The sequence below is a fragment of the Dromiciops gliroides genome, chromosome 4 (genome assembly GCF_019393635.1).
Source record: "Dromiciops gliroides isolate mDroGli1 chromosome 4, mDroGli1.pri, whole genome shotgun sequence".
NCBI lineage: Eukaryota > Metazoa > Chordata > Mammalia > Microbiotheria > Microbiotheriidae > Dromiciops > Dromiciops gliroides.
Window position 1 is genome coordinate 167,378,512 of NC_057864.1, and position 13,675 is coordinate 167,392,186.

The 13,675-nt window shown below is 41.1% G+C and overlaps 1 protein-coding gene across 1 annotated transcript; it reads right to left on the bottom strand.

Moving 5' to 3' along the window:
* Window positions 1–1,114: 1,114 nt before the first annotated feature.
* On the bottom strand, window positions 1,115–7,315 carry SMG8 (SMG8 nonsense mediated mRNA decay factor). Its single transcript, XM_043963293.1, has 4 exons — window positions 5,527–7,315; window positions 4,783–4,928; window positions 2,032–2,904; window positions 1,115–1,496 (listed from the first exon to the last, which is right to left on the bottom strand). Exons 1-4 carry the CDS (start codon window positions 7,313–7,315, stop codon window positions 1,299–1,301), a joined length of 3,006 nt encoding a protein of 1,001 aa, XP_043819228.1. The 3' UTR covers window positions 1,115–1,298.
* Between the last annotated feature and the right edge of the window lie 6,360 nt (window positions 7,316–13,675).

The window sequence follows — 13,675 nt, forward strand, 5'->3', positions numbered from 1 at the left end:
GAGGCAAACAGGACTTGCCCAAGGTCCCCCAGTTAGTAAGTGTCTGAGGCCAGATTTGAACCCAGAAAGATGAGTCTTCCTGACTCAGGTGACTCCTGACTCTAGAACTCTACCCATTGCGCCACCTAGCTGGCCCCAATGGAATGTTGCTATACCATTAAGAAATGACAAAATCTCACAAAATTGTAAAGATATATACAAACTGATATAGAGCATACCCAAGAGAACAATTTACACAACCATCACAACAATGCAACAAAAAATATTAAAATACCTCAGAACTCTGCAATCAGTGCAGTGTCCAAACATGACTTCAGAGGACTTTATGGAAAGTATGTTTCTTCTTGCCTGGGCAAAGAAGTAGTGGGCAATAGGTGCAGAATAAGGTATTCATTTTCAGATATAGTCAATGTGTTAATTAGCTTTTTCTGACAGTTCTTATTTGTTATACAGGAAGCTTCTATTTTTAGGGTAAGGGAAATATTGGGAAATTACAGTGGGTTTTTTTTTAAGTAAAAAGCATCAATAAAACATTTTTTAAAAGGAAAATATATTTAATTTTGCTGGTATCTAGGGTTGCTCATTTATGCTGAAAAGGTTATCAAATAAGCCTGACATATCAGCACCACTATCTTTATTCATGTCTACCATCAAGAGTTAAGAAGATTCTATGTCTCAATAAATTGTTTCATGGCACATATGTCTAAAAACACAGTTTTATGTTAATATTTTGGACTAATATGATTATTTCAATAAGTTTTGATGCTTATTTTAAAAATTGGTCCATCTTTGGCCCAATAATATAAGTCTAAAAAGAACAAACACAAAAAAAGCCTTAACAGATACAATATTTGATAAATGAGTATTTAAGAAGCCAAACTACCTTTCACTCTTACCAGATTAATCTTATCAAATATTTATCTATTTTGATGAAACTTTTAATAACTACCTCTTAACGAAAATCCCAATCCGAACATCTATTTGATCCAAATACCAGGATTATCTTTCATCTTTCAACATTGTGGGGATGCAAATTCAAGTACAGAAGATAACGTTTTAATGTAGAACACTGAAACACAAGGAAGGAAATAAGAGGGATCAACAGTAATAACTGTATGTTTCTTGTTCCTTTTGAGAACATCCAATTTTTATTAGGAAGGTGAATCGTATTCCCAATAAATAGCAACAATATTCCCAAATAATGGAACAATTACTGTCCAGATGTTAACACTTATAATTAAAAGCCATGTTGAGCTGAAAAAGCAGTTCAAGAATAAGATTGATCTGTTTGGAATACACTACTGAGTAACTGCTTTAAGAACCCCTCGGATGACCTTGTAGCTCATTAACTGCACATTTTCCTTGGGAGGAAAACAAGGTCCACGATCAGTCACATAAGCGTAAGGGAACCGTAGTACCCAGAGTCCATCAGGTGGAAGGGTGATTTCCTGCTTCTCAGGGTAGAATACTGGACAAGGTGGTGGACCTGGTTGAACCTGGAAAAAATGTAAAAGAAAAAATACCTTATATTTCTCAAAAAGATCATTTAACAATATACATTAGTGGCACAACATCCTAAAGAGTTATTCATTAGGTTTGAATTACATATGCCTAAGCAGATACATTTGTATCTCTAAAAATATACATATCCGACCTATCTGCTTTATAATAGTCCATCTGGCCTATCTAGTCTATAATAAATTTCAAATAGCAATAAGTACAGTCTTTCCCTAGAGATTTCAAATTTAAATCTCAATCCCTGAATTAAATTGTCATATTTTAACAGCATGAATTGGTTTTACTAATTCAGTTTTACTACAATTGGTTGGGAAAACCAATACACTTTACTTCTCCTTTTCAGAAATCAATGTTGTCTCAAAAAATTTAAGTTTTGCCTGACACTGTAGAATGCATATAAAAGCATTCAGTAACTCGTTGCTCAATGAATTCCTGTTATGTTACAATTTTAAAACAAAATGTTTGTTGGTGTGGTCAAAAGGCACATCAGCATTCTTTTTTTTCCTCCCTTACCTGAGGCGTTAGTATTATCTGTAAAGGAGCATCAGGAACCACAATAAAAAGCCTCATAAGTTGAGCATAGTGTGGTTTTAGTCCTCGACCCTGAGATGATGACAGAATATATAAGGGCATATCACTATTAAGGGCTTTGATTGCGGATTCCTTTGGCCCGCTTCCCATTACTTTCATCACTTTGTCAGGGCCAGAACACATGAACCTCCGACCACGAGAGTCTTCATATTCAAATCCCACAAAAGCTCGAGCTATGTCATCTCGCCGTCTTCCTCGTCCCATGACAACTGAACTTCTCTTTCCAGGAACAGCCTTATTTGGAGCCGGCCAAGAGTTTGTGTCTAAGTCTCCCTCATCTTCAGATCTTGTCCGAATGACAATGTCCCAAGGCATAAGATAATTTGTTCCTGGAATGAAACCCTGCTGGTCTAGGCCAGTATGAAAGTTATAAGACTTAGCAGGGCCAAGTTTGACCAAAGACCAGCTGGAAAATTTGGGTAAAAGACCTTTAGGGCAATTTGAATGTAGCATGCCTGGGAGGTACTCAACAGTGGATGCCTGACGATCAACCAAATTTGGACGTTTCTCAGTTTTAACTTCCCCTTGTCCATGAGCTTCAGGGTTGTCCCCTCCTGCTTGTGGATCAGCTGGATATGTGCCTAAGCTGTCAGTGGACTGACCAAGGCTCAATGCTAAACTCAGACTTGTGCTGTCTCCTTGGGTTTGAGGTTCTTTTTCTTTAAGTTTCTCAGCATCTGTATCTGGAGGGGCAGGTGATGATTCGTTTTTGGCAGGAGCAGGATCAGGGGTACTTGGCTCAAATATCGGGAAATTGATATGATCCAGTTTTCCACAACATTTTTCTTCTAGAAGCTATGAAAAATATAATACAATCAATCTTTTATTTCAAGCAACGGGCTTAAAAACAGTATCAAAATCCATCATTTAAGCCTAATAACCAACCACTGTAACTTAACATGCATGAAAACCAGTGTCAGATCATAATGAGCCCTTTTTACTGTAAGCATACTATAAAAATATTTTATCTAACTTTCTTGCCTGGGCCCTAATCTGTTGACTTTTGACTGGTTGGCTATCTGACTGCTATTAATTTAATATGAGCCGTTTATAAAATTCCCCCACACTTGCTCTTCCCAAATTGATAAGCAAAAGATTAAGAAGCCTCTTAATTAATCAAAGCAGAGTTTATTTATAAAAATCAATGTAGGGGCAGCTAGGTGGCACAGTGGATAGAGCACCGGCCCTGGAGTCAGGAGGACCTGAGTTCAAATCCGGCCTCAGACACTTAACACTTACTAGCTGTGTGACCCTGGCCAAGTCACTTAACCCTCATTGCCCCACAAAAAAAAATTCTCTATATATACCAATGTAAAAGGGTAAAGAAATGCGAATTATACAACCTGTCTGCTTTTAATATAAGATGGGCCATTGCAGCCTCTTGCCTGAGGGTATGTTGCTTGGACCTGTGGCCTCCAGTCCTCTCCAACTTTTACTCTTTTTCTCCTTTACTCCAGCTCCCCTCCGCTTTCACTGTTCCCCTCCTCTCTTCTAACTCCAAGCCTCCCTCACTTTGTTGACCCTGCTGTGTCTTCTCTACTTGCTCCATCAGTCCACCCCACTCAGTGTCTCTAGCATCCATTTTTATTAACTTTCTCAGGTGAAACCCGGGCTCACAGCCCCCAGGGCTGGCCAAGCTGGGGGCTGGGCAAAGCAAACCCTAGTGTCTCTCCTGTTTTTCGTGGTCTCTCCACTGAGCGCACAAGGTCAAGGCTGAGCAGTGCCTTGCCTGGAGGTTTTCGTCCACACAGCTTAGCCTGGTTCAGGGGCTCCCCCCCCACCAACTGAAGCAGAGGGGGAGGAGAAGCTCTGCTTGGGGAGCCTGAGGCTATTTTTCTTTTCTTTTTTTGTGTGTGTGAGGCAATTGGGGTTAAGTGACTTCCCCAGGGTCACACAGCTAGTAAGTGTTAAGTGTCTGAGGCCAGATTTGAACTCAGGTACTCCTGACTCCAGGGCCGGTGTTCTATCCACTGCGCCACCTAGCTGCCCCCTGAGGCTAATTTTAATGCCTACAATACATAACTATACCAACATGGTTATCACATCTCTCTCCTACAGTAGGTATTTTCTGTGGAAAATATGGTTCACTAAGACAATATAAAGGAAAGTGAATGAAAATGGGTAGACAAAGAGATGAATTCTTAGAGGGAGTAACTGAAAAATTGGTATGATGGTTCACACTCAAATGACCTATGATCAAATCAATTTGGATATTCCCTAGAAACATGCAGACTGCAACCCATCCATGCCTACCCATCCTGTATGACTCCTGTCCTCCCACAATACTTTTTTAAAATCAAATTTTTATTGTTATCTTTTAATATCACCTGAATTTCCTTTATATCCCTTCCCATATCAGAGAGCCATCCCTCACAAGATGCCTTTTTTTTTTTTTTGGAAAAAAGAAAAAAAGGGAAGGAAAAAATGTTATCAAAACCAATCAATACTTAGGGAAAAAAAGCCAGCATTGTATGCAATGTTCCATTCCTTAGGACTCTTCACAACCTCTACAAAAAAGTAACCAAAGATACTTTATATGCTGACATAATTTAATTTAAATATAGTTAATAGGCTATATTGTAGTTTCAATGTTAATTCTTTTAAATAAAGCAAACAATGACTTCAATTACCTGGTATTCAGAAAACAAATGAAAATGAATATTAAGTAACTACCTGATAAAAGTCATAATTTGCTGCTTTGATATCAAAAGGGTCATCTCGAGGTGCTTGCTTCCTTCCGCAGTTACAGGCCCCAGTGGATCGAGCTCTGCTGTTATGATATAAGACAGGAGGATTTCTATCAGCTTCTGGCTTTTCTCCTATAATAGAGAAATGGGCATGATTTACTTCACAAATACCAAGAGAAAGGTAACCTTAATCTACATTCTACTATTTCCAAACCCAGAATTTATCTGAAAAATTCTCTGAGACAGAAGTCTCTTAGACTTCTATATGGCAAAAGAAACGGAAAAATATAGTAAAAAACAAAACTATTTTTTAACTTTAAAGATTTAAGAATTTTTGTAAATCTCCCCTGTTGCTTACCAACATCACAATGACCAAACAGTATCTAGGATAGTGCCTTGTTAGAAGTATGTGCTCACTAAATATGTCTTGAACGATTACACCTACCTATAATCAAATCAAGTTAAAGTTCAATATGTCCTTTACATAGTTACGGATAATATTTAGTTTAAAATTTTAAATTCCATTTCCTGGTTATAATTTGCCAATCCACTGATATTCATAAAATGAGTTTCTCATATTTTAATATTGGTGAAAACTATTGGTGGACAAACTAGGTTTTGTTTGGAAACAAACCTGCCTTTTTCTAACTATGTAGGATTCTCATATGAATTCAAAACAAAAACTCAGATGAAACAAAATGACCAATACAATTAAGAAAATTTCAGCTACCTGATTTAGGTAGTGAGTGAAATTTATGTACACAGTGTTGATCTGTTAAGCTCCTCTCCTCACAAAGTTGGTGACCATTGCTCCAAAATTTGTAGCAGTCCTCATGCAACTGCATGGCATATTTGTGAAAGGCAGGACCCCGGGCATGTTGGCTATATACCCGAAGAGCCTGGGCAAGCTGATTCTTATGGACAGTCATTGTGTAATTATGGGGCAGATTGGATTGGTAGGCACTGTGAGCCATGGGCAATGCTTTCTGACAACGGTTTTCTGAGAACTTTGTGTCAATATCCAAAAACCCCTCCAGAACTTTGACACTGCTTAAAATCTTGGAGGTTATTTCTCCTGTGGGAGAAGCAGGGTCTTCTTCTTTCCCATCAATAGCTACTTCATATAATTTTGAAGCAGCTGCAATCCACTTCTGATAGGTAGGGAGTTCAAAGTGAGAAGGCTGTGGGTTCCTGCCCACACTGTCATCAAAACCTTTCTTGCTTAGTACCAGCTCAACATGCTGCCACAGAAACTCTCGGAGGGTGAAGTCCACAAGCTGGCCTGAAGAAGAGCTGGAGCTACTGCTGTTCTCTATATGGAAGGAAAGCTGTTGCCGACTGTGCTGTCTCATCACCTGGTATCGCCTAGGTCCAGAAAGGGGTGTAGGGACCAACAGAGACTCAGAGTCTTTCACAGTGCAGTGGCTCCGAAGCTGGTCCAGCAACATGCCTACTGGATCTTCCTCTTGCCCTCCAGGGACAATGTACACAAAAGCCTGGTTAGCAGGAACAGTGAAGAGGCAGTTGATACTCTGATTGGTCAGGACCCGACTCTTTCGAAAGATGCGGTAGATCTGGTCCTCTAAGGCATGCTGGAGCCTCCTTTTGGGTGAGTGCTTCTTGGGCTTATCCGGATGGGCTGGGTCTTGGTTCCGAGGAGGGTCCACCTTGAGAGCCCCATTGAGTTGAAAGAGAAAGAGGAGTCTGGGGGGGCAAGGCCGGCAATTTAGCTTCCAGTCTTTGCCTACTGGGCAATCCTTGATGGCAGTCTTGAGGAGGGGCAGCACCTTCTGCCTCAGCCCATCCAGAGCCCGGAAGACCCGGTCGTAAGTGATATCAAAGGAGCAGGTAGGGTGGACCAAGAGAAGGATGTGACAGACAGAGAAGAGGTAGAGGAGGCTGAGGCACTGCAGCTTCTCTTGGTGCTTCCAGAATTCATGGGCTTCGGCGTGAGGAAGAGAGGAGAGGCCCCCTCCGACCTCCCCATTTTGCAGGGCTCGGCAAGCTCGGAGCAGCTGCGAGTTGTCACAGATGGACGTGAGCAGCAGGTACAGGACTTTGCTTTCTTGGTTGTAGTAGGCCTGGAGGAGGCTGTAGTCATGGGAGGTCGGGTCCTCCTTGGTCGCTTCTGGGGCTGTCACGCTCGCCCGCGCCGACTCCCCACCGCCGGCCCCGGCGTCCCCGGCTCCGCCCGCCTCCCCCACGGCTCCGGCCTCGGCGCCCGACCCTGGCCCTGGTTCCGCCGGGTCCTGGCAGCGAAACAGGGGGAAGACCTGCCGGTCGCACACGGTGTTCACCAGCGAGAACTTCTCGGAGCTGAGGCGCAGCGCCGTCTTGCCAAAGATTCCCACCACGCAGATCTCATCCTCCCGCCACGGCGGCTCCGCCCCGCCCGCTCCTCCGCTGCTGCTGCCGCCGCCGCCGCCGCCGCCCTCCGCCGGCGACCCGGCGGGGCTCGCAGCGCCGGCCCCCGCCGCTGCCCCGAGCAGCAGCTCCCGGAGGCTGACCGGGCCCGCCATGATGCCGCGCTGCTCGCCCGCTTCTTCCGGTCCCGGTCCGTCCTGCACACCCTTCCGGCAGCCAGAGCGCTGTCAACCCCACTTCCGGTCCGTCCTTCATAGACCTCCCCTGCGGCTGCTCCTCGGCACTTTTTTTTTTTTTTAATGGCTCGATTTCTGTGTTGAGGATCTCTTCCCCCTTTTATTCGTCTTTCGGCAATCACTTGAGGAAATCCATTTCCCTCCTGGACTGCTGGGCATGTGACTGTAACCATTCATTCCCAGGGTGTTTGCCTTACTCTCTATGCTAAGCCAAGGAAAAGCGATCTTTGGAAGAAATGATGGTGATGATGTAGAGTTTTTAGGTTTACAAGGTATTAGCCATTTTATAATAATAGCCAACATTTATATAGTGCTTACTATGTGCCAGGCACTGGGCTAAGAGCTTTGCAAATATTGTCTCATTTGATCCTCCCAACAATCCTGGAAGGTAGGTGTTATTATGATCCGCTTTTTACAAATGAGGAAACTGAGGCAGACATTAACTGACTTGCCCAGGGTCACACAGACAGTAACTGTCTTTGGTGTTTGAATGTAGGTCTTCCTGACTCCGGGCCATTCGATCTATGCACAGCAGTCCTGTGAGGTAGGTGTTTTCCCCGTTTCACAGATGAGAAAGGGAATGCTCAAAGAGGCAAAGTGACTCGTCCACACACACAGCCTCAATAAGTCAATAAACATTTATTTGTTAAGTGCTTACTATGTACCAACTGTGCCAAGCACTGGTGTTACAAAGAGTGGTAAAAGACACACCCCTCCCCCCCAAAAAAAAAGACAGTCCCTGCTTTTAAGGAGTTCACAATCTTATTGGGGAAATCACTTGAAAATAAAATCTGAAGTAGGCTTCAAAATCCTGTCTTTTAGAATTCAAATATAGTACTCTGTCAACTGATCTACCTAGCTAGCTGTCAGCCAGTACCCTGGTGAAATTGGGCAAAGGGATAGATCAGAAAATGCCTGATCAAACAAAAGATGTCCCAAAATTGACCTAAGATTAAATAGGTCATGGTCCTATTTAATCCTCAAGCTTGGTGAATTGGAAAGCTCACTAATTCAAGCCAGAGGATCTAGCTTCAAACTCCTCCTCTGCAATTCACCACTGTGTTGGGCAAGACCCCAAACCTTTTTGGACCTCAGTTTCCTCATCTATAAAAGGATGGGATTGGATTAGCTATCCTCTTAGGTCCCTTGCAGCTCTAGATCTATAATCCTATATGTAATTTTGGGTAAGCCACTGAGTCACTTCAATACCCCAGTTTCTTCACATACAAAATTATGCAGTTGAATTTGATGGCTTCTGAGGTTCTTTCCAGCTCTAGAACTGAGATCCAAAGATCAAAGTGACTAGTTCCTTACAGGGAATTTCTTCTGATTGTCTGAGAATCAGCCACCCCCTCTCCTTGGTTAAAAAAAAAAAGTTGATTATACTTTTTCAAGGCTCTCTCAACTCTTAAAGACTTACTCTTCACCTTTTCTATTGTGCCTTCTTTCTTTCTTTCTTTCTTTCTTTCTTTCCTTCTTTCTTTCTTTCTTTCTTTCTTTCTTTTTTTTGCGGGGCAATGAGGGTTAAGTGACTTGCCCAGGGTCACACAGCTAGTAAGTGTCAAGTGTCTGAGGCTGGATTTGAACTCAGGTACTCCTGAATCCAGGGCCAGTGCTTCATCCACTGCACCACCTAGCTGCCCCCTGTGCCTTCTTTCGAAGGGGAAAAATGAGATTTTTTTTCTTCCTTCTCCCCTCTTTCCTCCCTCTGCCCCCTCTCCAATGAAGCTCAATGGAAAAGAAATTGATCCATTAGGGTTAAGTTCCTAGAATGCAGCACAGTCCATGTAATCCTAGAATTCTTGGGAGACAGGGTGGAAAAAGGTTATATTATATTAAAGAAACTGTTCATTTAACCTTTTTAAGAGGACTCTTAAAAGTCAAATAGTCAGGGGCAACTAAGTGGCACAGTGGGAAGAGCACCAGCCCAGGAATCAGGAGGACCTGAGTTCAAATTTGACGTCAGATACCTGATGCTTACTAGCTGTGTGACCCTGGGTAAGTGGCTTAACCCCAATTGCCTCACCAAAAAAAAAAAAAAGTCCTAGCCTCTAAGAATTACAATGGCAATTTAAGTCAAAAACATATTACAGTGTGAGACCAGTGCTTTATGGGTTTGAGGGTGGAGATCAAAGACACTCTGTGCAGATTTTGAATTTCCTAGGAAGATCTCCAGAATCTAATTTTCTAGGAGAAAAAGGAGATTTCCTGGGGAGCATCAGCTTTGAAAATTGCCCAGTAAGTAACCTCAAGTTCAAGAGTTCTTGAGTTTGAGAGGTGGGACGCCAATTCTTCTAGAAAGAAGATTTTCTTATGAAGCATGCTCCATGGAGAAAGGAGAATACAGTCCATAGGGTTTCTACAAAGTATCGTACTTGGAGAGTATTACCAGTGAACAACTTGAGCCACATAGGTTTAATGAAAAGAAGTTTGCTTACTTAGCAAACTCCAAAGAATGGTTACTTTTCAGGGGAAGTCTAACCCACAAGGAGATACTATGAGATTTGGAGAGATTCTGTAGGAAAGAGAGACTCACTCAGATGTGATAGGACTGCTCTGATAGAAACCCTTGGGATGAAGGTTGGCAATGAAATATTTTAATGTTTTATCTTTCTTTATTTGTTCATGAGCTCCAGTGAGTCCTCAACATTTAGCATCCTGTGCATTTTCTGTGAGATATGATAAAAGGCTGTCCCTTATCCAATAAACATATCATGTATTGAATATATATATACAAGATTTGGGGACCCTGTCACCCACTCTTAGGACTTTCTAGACCTAAGTTATACCTAAGTGTTATTTTGGATACTTTTCTGTACTGTAACAAGAAAATTTCTAACTCAAGTTTATTGTTACCACTATGCTGAAAAAACAACAACACTGCCCCAGTTTCTGTGAACTTCTTGAATTTCCACACATTGTTCCTGGAAGCTAGGTCTGAAGTCTGCAAAAAATCAAGGCTGGGAAACAAATTACATCTTCAGTTTTTACCAGATGGTTCCATGACCTTTCTGATACAAACATCCTTATCTTCCTTTCTGGCTTTCTGTAAAATTCCATTGTATCCATCCTTTGTATTCACATTGTATATAAAATTGCTGAAATTGATGTTCTGTACTCATCCACTCTTGTATAAAATCAATTGAGCCTGCACTCTGAGTATGATAAAACTGGAGTTCACTATCTCTGCACAGTTGATTTGGTGATTGACAGCAGCACTTACCTAATCAATGGACCCTGAGATAATATATTAATACAGGTGGAAGCAATGAACCAATGGAAAAGAAATTGATCCCTTAGTGTTAAATTCCTAGAATGCAGCACAGTCCATGTAATCCTAGAATTCTTGGGAGACAGGGCAGGAAAAGGCTATATTATATTAAAGAAACCATTCATTTAACCTTTTTAAGAGTCTGAATGACTCTTTAAAGTCAAATAGTCAGGGGCAACTAGGTGGCACAGTGGTAAGAGCACCGGCCCGGGAGTCAGGAGGTCCTAAATTCAAATTTGACCTCAGATACTTGACACTTACTAGCTGTGTGACCCTGGGTAAGTGGCTTAACCCTAATTGCCTCACCCTCCAAAAAAGTCAATTAGTCATAAATCATTTATAAATCACTTGCTATGGGACTGGCTTTATGCTAAGCTAAGCAAAAACGTAGTCATATACCTTTGAGGAGCTCACATTCTAATAGGAGAGGCATGACAGTAACTAGATACATACGAGATATATGCAGTGTAAATGTAAAGTAATCTCAGAAGGAAAGGGAACCAGGAAAAGCTTCCTTCAGATGAAAGGATTTGATCTGAGTTTTGAAAGAAGTCAAGAAAGCTGAGGCAGAGGTGAGGAGGGAGAGCATTCCAGGCATGAAGGACAGTCATTTCAAGGTATGGAGTTAGGAGACAGAGTGTCATTTGTGAGAAACAGCAAGCCTATTTGTTGCTAGATCCTAGAATGTGTGGAGGGGGTTAATATGTATGAAGACTGAAAAGGCTGGAAAGGGCCAAGTTAAAATGCCAAAGAAGGGACTTCATATTTAATCCTGGAGGTAAAAAGGAGCCCTTAGAGTTTGAGTGGAGGGTAGAAATGGACAGACATGGAGGTTTGGGAAATCACATTAGTAACTAACTGAATGAAGTGCAACAGGGAGAGACTTGAGGGAGGAATACCAATTAGGAAGCTATTGCAATAGTATAGGAAAGAGATGATGTACTTGGGTGTACTTGGGTGATAGTAGCTATGTACATGGAGAGAAGGGGACATATTCCAGAGATGTTACAGAGGTAGAAATGATAAGATTTGACAAAATATTGATATGTGGGGTGAGGGATAGTGAGAAATTGAAAATGACATTGAGGTTGCAGTCCTTCGTGACAGGGAGAATCATAATGCTCACAACAGAAAAGCTGGGAAGAGGGGAGGATTTGGTGGAAAAGATAATGAGTTCTGTTTTAGACGTGTTGAGTTTAACAAGCTTATGGGGACATCCAATTCAAGATGTCAAAAAGGCAGTTGATAATACAGAACTGAACTTTGGGAGAGATATTAGGCTATGTAGATCTAAGAATCATCTACAGAGATGATAATTAAATTTATGGGAGCTGATGAAATCACAGAGTGAGGTAGAATGGAAGGAAAAGAGAAAAAAGCCCAAGACAGAGTATTGGGAGACACTGGTGGTTAGTGGAATAAATTGGATGAAAAAATAGAGCAGAGGAGACTGAGGGACAGTCAGACGGGTAGGAGGAAAACCAGAAGAGAGCAGTGATGAAACCTAGAAAGGAGAGAGTATCCAGGAGATGATATCAGAGGCCAAGAATTTAGAAAAGGCCATTAGATTTGGCAATTAAGAGATCTTTTTTTAAAAATTCATTTCTCATTTCATCCTGTCCCCATTAGATTTATTGATGAAAAAATTTATTTTTAGGAAATGATTGCTATAGTGAAAAGAATGCTGGATTTCTGTGAATTTGAACAAATTAGTTAACTTCTCTTGGCCTCAATTTTCTTATCTGCAAAATGCAGGATAATAGGATTATACATTTAGAGATGAAGTAGACTCCATGAGCTCTCAGGTACCTCTCATCTCTAAATCTATGATCCTATGATTTTCATCAATTAAGAGACAGAAACGTCATTAATATTTAGTGAACATACAGGAAATGTCCAGTGATTAATGCTTAAGTAAGGTCATTAACCTAATGCTTAATTCAATTTTCAGTTTTTGGGGCAAGTGTTCTATACAAATTATATGAATAAGGAAACTGTATGTTTTATTTGTCTGATTTTTTTCTTCTTTTTCTTGCTATGAATAATAGGATTGAAATGTAAAGTCCTTTTTCTATTCTTTCTGATCATTTAAAAATATGTGTTAAGGGGCAGTTAGATGGTGAAGTCGATAGAGCACCGGCCCTGGAGTCAGGAGTACCTGAGTTCAAATCCGACCTCAGACACTTAACACTTACTGGCTGTGTGACCCTGGGCAAGTCACTTAACCCCAATTGCCTCACAAAAAAAAAAGTATTATTTTTTTGTGTTAATTCTACTCATTAGTGTAACAAATTTAGAAGTTACCCACTTAAGTTTTCTCAACAAATTTTCACCAAATTTTTGTAATGGCAAAGAATTGGAAATTGAGGGGATGCCCATCAATTGAGGAATAGATAAACAAGCAGTGATATATGATTGTGATGGAATGCTATTGTGCTAAAAGAAATGACAAGCAGGATAGTTTCAGAAAAACTTGAGAAGGCTTAAATGAACTGGAGCAGAGTGAAGTGAACAGAACCAGGAGAATATTGTACATAGTAGCAGCAATATTGTAAGGATGATCAACTGTGAAAGACTTAGCTACTCTGATCAAGACAATGATTCAGGACAATTCCAAAGCACCCATGATGAAAAAATGTCATCTACTTCTAGAGAGAAAACTGATGAATTCTGAGTACCGATCGAAGCATATTTTATTTTGTGTGCATGTATGTGTCTTTCTTTTTGCAACTTGGCTAATATGGAAATGTTTTGCATGACTTCACATGTGTAATTGGTATATTGCTTGCCTTCTCAATGTGTGGGAGAGGGACAGGAGGAAAAGAATTTGGAACTCAAAATTTTTTAAAAATCGAATGTTAATTTTTTACATACAATTGGGAAGTATTTAATGAAATAAAGAAAAGTATATTTTAAAAACACAAAGGGGCCGCTAGGTGGCGCAGTGGATAGAGCACCGGCCCTGGAGTCAGGAGTACCTGGGTTCAAATCCGGCCTCAGACACTTAA

Coding starts and splice junctions, on each gene's coding strand:
- SMG8 (XM_043963293.1), bottom strand. CDS start 7,315: ATGGCGGGCCCGGTCAGCCTCCGGGAGCTGCTGCTCGGGGCAGCGGCG. Junction 4,929..5,526: donor TCACTCACTACCTAAATCAG/GTAGCTGAAATT, acceptor TCTCTATTATAG/GAGAAAAGCCAGAAGCTGAT. Junction 1,497..2,031: donor AGATAATACTAACGCCTCAG/GTAAGGGAGGAA, acceptor CATTTTTTCCAG/GTTCAACCAGGTCCACCACC.